The 7657-nt window shown below is 36.2% G+C and overlaps 1 protein-coding gene across 1 annotated transcript; it reads right to left on the bottom strand.

Moving 5' to 3' along the window:
- Positions 1 to 1157: 1157 nt before the first annotated feature.
- On the bottom strand, positions 1158 to 6957 carry LOC102830582 (killer cell lectin-like receptor 2-like). Its single transcript, XM_006877365.1, has 3 exons — positions 6843 to 6957; positions 2550 to 2753; positions 1158 to 1309 (listed from the first exon to the last, which is right to left on the bottom strand). Exons 1-3 carry the CDS (start codon positions 6955 to 6957, stop codon positions 1158 to 1160), a joined length of 471 nt encoding a protein of 156 aa, XP_006877427.1.
- Between the last annotated feature and the right edge of the window lie 700 nt (positions 6958 to 7657).

The following is a 7657-nucleotide window of genomic DNA, read 5'->3' as shown; positions in this document are numbered from 1 at the left end:
AAATTGGCCCAGAAAGGCATAGCAACTTACCCAAAATTGCCTAGCGAGTGGACTTCCGGTGTGGCTCTGTGGGATTAGCATTAGACTGCAAACCACAAAGTTGTCAGTTCAAACCCACCAGCTGCTCCTCGAAAACCCTATACAGGTCAGAACCAACTCGACAGCACTTAACAACAACAACAACCCAGCTAGTAAGTGACAGAGCTGGATTTGGTCTCAGGCAGCCTGGATTCTGAGTTGTTGTTGTTAGTGCCCTTGAGTCGATTAAACACAGAGCAACCCTGAATAGGGTTTCTGAGAAGCAGCTGGTGCGCTTGACCATCAACCTTGCAGTTCAAACCGACTTTGCAGTCCAACACGTTAACGCCACAGTGCCACACCAGGACTCCAGGTCTTGAATAACTAATAGTAATTACAAGACGAGCCTGCTTCAGAGTTCTCAGCTGCCTCCTTAAAACCAACACCAAACCAAACCCATGGTTATTCAGTTGATTCTGACTCATAGCAACGCTACAGGGAAAAGCAGAACTGTCCCAAAGTGTTTCCAAAGGTGTAATCTTTACAGGGAGTCCTAGTGTGCTACTCTAGGATAAGCATGGGACTGCCAGTTGAAACCAACCAACCACTCCTCATATACCTGAGACAAGGTCGCTATGGATTAGAATCTTAACTATAACAACAGTCTGCTGTTACAGAAGCTGATTACTGTATTTCTCTCTCATGGATCAACTGATGGGTTTGAATCCATATTACAAAGATAAATAACTATTGGTTCTAGGGTGCAAATAATCAAAAGGTCAAACTGTACATGGAGAGAAAAGCAAACTTATCTGTGGGTGGTTCTCCCATAGATTCCTCAGAAAGGAAGGTAGTGATGGCTAAGGCCTAAACCACATCTTAAAATAGGTTTCCATTTGGGGAATGATAATTATCATTGTAAAAGATCATATGTACTGAATACTAACAGAGTAAGCAGCTGAATCATGTGACTATTAGCAGACTGGATCACCTGGTAGACTTAACTAAACACTTTTTGCTTACACAATAAACCCAAGAGAACGCTGGAGGTCTCTTGATCTGGACTGGCCTCTGTCCTCTACATCTTGAGTCCAAGGGTGCGAGACAGAGGCCAAGAGATTAAAACTGAAACAAATAGTCTATGGTACCAGTTCATCCTCATCATTGATCTTCAAAAGAGATGATTTAAAATTCTGGCAAGTCTGCTCACACCGATTCCAGGTTTTATTTTCAGTGGTAAAATAATAACAGGTTACTCCACAACAGGTCCACTTTTCTTCATCGAGTTTACCTACAATATATTAAGTAAATCATTACATCTCTTGCCATCTGATATTCCGTTAATCATAACAATATATGAGTTCTCCACAACAAAATGAAATATAAGAGCTATCGATAGTAATAATACAAGGCTCATTAAAATTCTGAAGTGCCTTCTAAATAAAAGAAACCAGTTTTGGGAATTATTTTCTTTTCCTCTTATAAATTTTATAAGATACGTAAGTTTTAAACTATTACTGATCCTTTAATAATAGAGATGAAAATTTTTACTAACTACCATTTGTTCTTGTTGTTAGGTGCCATCGAGTCGGTACCGACTCATAGCGACATTATGCATAGCAGAACCAAACACTACCCAATCGTGGGACAACCTCACTACTGTTGCCACACTTGAGTCCATCGATATGGCCACTAACTACCATACTCACATACTAATGAGACTAAGTATTCAGTCTCTAAATATGTAAACTCTAAATCCTAAACAAATATTTAATAGTTGTTGAGTAACCAGATCAATTCATTCAATCATCATGCAAAATAACAAAATTTAATATTTTTGCTCTTTGATATTTTAATTATATCATCACACAGAGTTGCACAAACAAAAGCCCTCTGACAAATCTTGTATATGCACTACAGAGAGAATATTCTCCTCACAAACCGATCTGAAATAAAGGAAAAATGGGAACGCACACACACACAATTATCTTAATGGTTAATCTGAATAAAAGTTACTGCTGCCCATTTTAGCGCAAGTATATTTTTACTGATATTGTCCATATTTCATGTCAGTAGCACAACTGTTGTTCTTAAGTGCCATCTAGTCAGTTCCAACTCATAGTGACCCTGTATAGGGTTTCCAATTAGCCGCTGGTGAGTTTGGACCACCAACCTGAAGTTCTAATGGACCTTAGAGTCCAGTGCTTATCCTACAGTGCCACAAAGGGAGTCTCTAATTTGCAAGAGAGTCAAACTGATCTGCATTCCAGGAGAGCTGACATACTATTTCACTTCAGAGAGCAGTAGGAATATAAGAACTTACCACTGAGTTTTTGAGAAGATAAAGGACTTACAAGTCCAAACATGACTGCTGCGTTTTCACCCCCAGGTTTGAAACAAGCAAGCTCCAGCATCCATATTACATGTAAATTAAAGTGCTACAGCAAACCTCTATTTCACTAAATGCATCATAAGTCTGCTTACAAGGTTTTAAGGCTTCTGAAGCAAGAAGAAATAATGCAAATTCTCACAACTGTTAATAAAAATATCATCCACACCTGTGTTTGGCAAACGCTTTGATGAGATTCCAGTTTTTCTATGGCAACTGTTCTTTTTAATATCAGATTCCACTTTCTGGTCCTTTAAGTAACTGCAATTTTGTACAGTGTGGTTACTTTGACTGAGGTTTCGTAGAATTTCATTCTGGTAATGTTTTTCTTGAATATACTGAAAAACTAAAATTAACAACATAGTACAAAAAGTAATCATAATGTTTAAATATTAAAATTTAAGATACAAGAGAAAAGTTCTCACTTTGTCAACAAACATATTTCATTACTTTAATTAGCAATATGACAAACAGAAATTAACACCTCAATAATTGGAGCTCTGGTAGCATAGTGGTTACGAATCGGGCTGCGAACCTTAAGGTCAGCGGTTCGAAACTACCAGCCGCTCCGCGGGAGAAAGATGAGGCTTTCTACTCCCGTAAAGATTTACACCTTCGAAAATCCTGTACAGGGTCACTATGGGTCGGAACCGACTCGACAGCACTTAACAACAACAACAATTGACCATAGAAATGGAAACAGTAAATTTATAAGTATTAGAAACTTCAGTGTATGATAAATAAAATGCTAAATAAAACTATGATGGCAATACCTTATCTTTCAGTTTAATTTATATCTAACAGCTTGTTTTTATCATTTACAAACATTTATCAATGAAAAAAGTAGTGAACTTTTAACAATACATGTGAATATGAACATGGAGACTAAGAAATCTGAAGTGATATCATAATTATTGCTGAAGCACATAGACTATCTGAGAAAAGAAAGCGAATAAGGTCTACATATATAATTTTACTTGCATGTAAGTTATTTTTTATTTTATTTAAAGTTATCAAAGTAATGAAATAAAAGTTGAAGCTTGAATTTAGGACCATGTGACATTCCTGATTAGAAAAACTAGAATGGAATAAACAACTAGTTGCGGTCAGGAAAATTTCAACTCCTGGCAACACATTGTGGGTCAGAGTAGAACTGTGCTCCACACGATTTTCAATGGCTGATTTTTAGAAGTAGATCACCAGGCCTTTTTTCCCAGGTACCTTCGGGTGACCTCCAACTGACAACATTTTGGCCAGTAGCCGATCCCATTTATTATTTGCACCACCCAGGATCCATTCTTATATAAAATCATTCTTTTTATTAAACCTCTTCTTAGAAATACCTAGACAAATTGAAGAGAAAGCCATAGTTTAAATTGAACAGGTGTTTCTCAAATCATGTTTTATTGAAGATTTACAAGAATCCAAACTCAGAAGGCAGAATATTATTAAGCCCTGTATCAGAAGAAATGTTACAAAAGGAGACCGCTCATCATAGCTGCAGTCAATGGAATGAGTAACTAAGAGGAAAATGACACTGTGATGTGATGGGGAAATCATCAACAAAGCCAGGAGCCACCTGAGACCTGTCTGATTGTAGCCACGGAAAAACGGGTGCAGAAGGGTTAAGTGCTGCGCAATTAGTAAGTACTGTCATTAAAGAGGCCAGAAGGATATATTTCAATTGTTGTTGTTGTTGTCAGGTGCCATCGAGTTGGAACTGACTCATCGCGACCCCATGCACAGCAGAATGAAACAATGTCCGATCCTGGGCCATTTCAATTACTCACTCTTTATCCCCAACACTGCAGCTGTCATCAACAGAAGCAAACAGAGGATCCCCAGAGTTACTGCAAGGAGACACCCAGACATTGAAAAGTTTTTAAATGCAAAACAAAGAAGACAATTATCAGCAAAAAAGTCTGGCTGACTCTGAAACTTAACCTGGGGAACCAGGTGAATCAAAGATTTTTCTCTAAAAATTGTATTTATAGAAATATGATACATACCATACAAGTTGATTGGAATTTGTAATCTGAGAACTACAGTTTTAAAGTTTCACATTTCTAGCAGACAGACACATTATAAAAATTTTACATACAGGAACAGTGCGATAGAATCATAAGCATTTTCTTGTTGTTGGTAAGTGCCATGGAGTCAGTTCCAACTCATAGCGACCCTGTAACACGTTTCTAAGGAGCGGTCAATGGGTTTGAACCACCAATCTTGCAGTTAGTCCAGTGCTTATCCTACAGCACCACACCAGGACTCATCCCTTACAACTTCACAATTGTAACAGACCCAATAGACATTTATGAGAATCCACACAACCATGTGTACTTCTTCCTACGGCCACAACCAAGCCGAAAGAGGAAAGAAAAAGGCATCAATATTATTTTAGACATCAGGAGCAATGATGAGTCTCTGACTTGAAACTGAAGATATAATCAAAGTGCAGTCTTAAAAAAGTTTCTAGACAATAGTTTTCCCTACATTTCAATCAATAAAAATTAACTTCTAGGCAACACTATTTTTATCCTACTACTTTTAAGATCTTCAGCATCTGAAAAATATCTCTGATTATCATTAAATTAAATTAAATGTATTCTCAAATTAGAGTTAATAATATTAACATCAAATAATATTATATGTGAAGGTGGAGTATTTTGATCTGAATTCTTTCTGCTTCATTTGTCACTAAAATTATGGTAAATATTTAAGGTATTTAAAATACCTTTTGCAGGAGTGGGGAAGAAACAACATTGTACTTAACACATACGTTCTATTTCTTACACATTTCTTTTTATTTCTCTAGGAAATGTCATGTCTTTATGCGATTCTAACCTGTCTTTCTCTTTTTAATTCTTTGTTTTTCCTATTTTGAACAGCTTTTTTGAAGTATAAATGATATACAGTAAACTGGACATATTTTAAATGTACAATTTGATGCATATACTTTATTAATGATCTCTTGATTTTGCTTTTTAGCATATATATGTGTGTATAAATATGTATACACTGCCATCAAGTCAATTCAGACTCATAGCAACTTTATATAAACTCATTGCCCCCACGGAAGTTTCTTATCCAATCTTTTGAGATTCTGTTAGTTTGATTTTTGTGAAGTGCTGTTAAAGTGGTTCCAACTCCTAGCAACCCTAGCAAAGTGGTTTCTGAGGCTTTACGTTTTTGCTGGAGCAGAAAGCCTCATCTTTCTCCTGTGGAATGGCTGGAACTTTTAGTTCACAGTCCAGTGCTTACCCTATGTAGTCATTGGGTTCCCTTTTGACTCCATATAGATAGATCTTAAAAGAGCACAATGCTCAAAGTAGATATTATTTTTTTCATAATTAGGCTAAAACAAGTGTCTCGCTTAGAGACTTTAGGGAATATTTTTGGTTTAAGATTTAAAAAGTATCTTATGGGAGTTCCTCCAGGCTCCATAGCTCTGGAAATTCTGGATTCTATGAGAATTTGGAATTCTATTATGCATTTCTACCCTTCTCATCAGGATTCTTCTATAGAATCTTTGGTCAAAACATTCAGGAATTGTTGTCAGACACCATCAAGTTCTTCTGGTCTCATGGTAAAGGCAGCCGTTTTTCACGGAAACAATTAGCTTAACATTCCTTTTTTCCTTCTATTTCTGAATCGCCTATTTCTCCAGGTGTACAGACATCAATTGTACTTCAGATGAAATGAGCTACACAATAAACTAGGCACTACACAATGAACTAGAAGGATCACTAAACACAGTATTAGTCAATTAACTAGTGAATTCCATGAAACCATGACCCTATACCTCAAAACCAGGAAAACAAATCCTATGAGGTATTTGGTTGTGTAGTCCTGGTGTGGTGTTATAGGGTAAGCACTGGACTTCTAGCCACAAGATCAGCAATGCATACCCACCAGCTACCGCTTGGAAACCCTATATAAAATTGCTGTGAGTAAGAACTGACATGACCTCATTTATTAATAACAAAGTAGCGTTCATTAGTAACTGCACTTTAGGTTGCTGTGTTGCTGGATCTCTCTGTAGATGTAGGTCTCTCTGTAGATGTATCTATCACACGTTTGACAATTCAACTTTTTACAAGTGTGTAACTTAACAGCTGTTACAATGACCAACTGTACAGTCCTACTCTAATCAATGCCGTTTTTCTATCACTGTGAAATGAAATTACTTGTTCCATATTGTCCTTCACTTCGAAAGGCCTCACACATTTCTCTAGCCATCTTCTCAAATTTAAAAGAATTTATAAATTTCTCCATTCCCACAACTTTTAAAAAGAAGACTTCAATTCATCTATTTTACCTCATTATCATTTCATTTGACCAGCTGAGAATCTGATGACAAATAAGACATTCCCCACCCCCCAAATGTCAAAAGTTTGACAATCTATAAGAGACAGTAGATCCTTAGAACATATACCTTTGTCAACAATTTCCTCTGGCTTTTTAGTACGACCAGTTCTTAATCTATTCTGTGACTTTGAAGGGGACTGAAGAGATCGCAAAGCTGAAAAAGTCACTTCCTGATCGCTCATATCTGAAGTAAGAAGAGAAAAATGTTTTGTATTAAAACCTTGCAACAGGACTCTTTATAAGAATCAGAAAAATGTCAACCTATATGAACATACTAGGATTTGATGATGAGAAAAATATATGTGCGTGTATGTTTATTAATGTCCTAAAATGCCTCAAAATATAAACTGAACCTGACTTATTTAAGAAATGGAAAATTTTTCAACATTTCTGTGAACTTCAATTACATTCTTAATGCCCATTGCGAACATTATTACAAAATATGGAAAGCATTAAAAAAAATTATCAACAGATATTGTCTTAGTCATCCAGACTTTTTTATTAACAGTATTCAACAGGCATGTACAAATCTTAGGTAAAATTTGAATCATCCCAAATCACTGGAACACATTTAAAACTATCAATTCAAAAACCAAAAATAAATTTTACATTCAGAAACAACATAAATCTCCTGACTTCAACAAAAACTTTCATTAGAAAGAGCCTTATTTCTTTGCTTACTATACATGTTCTGGTAACATAGGAATATAAACAAAGTTCTCATGTTCTTTTTAGTTACTATATGAGGCAACTACAGTGTTTCTCAATGTTTTTCATAAGCCATGTGCAATAGAGGAACGCGAGACAATAACCTAACATTCCATAGTCTAGTGCCCCATGTAAGATGGCTAATCTATTAGGGTGGAGCCCAGATATTTATAT

Source organism: Chrysochloris asiatica, unplaced genomic scaffold (assembly GCF_000296735.1).
Source record: "Chrysochloris asiatica unplaced genomic scaffold, ChrAsi1.0 scaffold00488, whole genome shotgun sequence".
Lineage (NCBI taxonomy): Eukaryota > Metazoa > Chordata > Mammalia > Afrosoricida > Chrysochloridae > Chrysochloris > Chrysochloris asiatica.
This window is presented reverse-complemented; position numbering and strand designations above follow the sequence as displayed.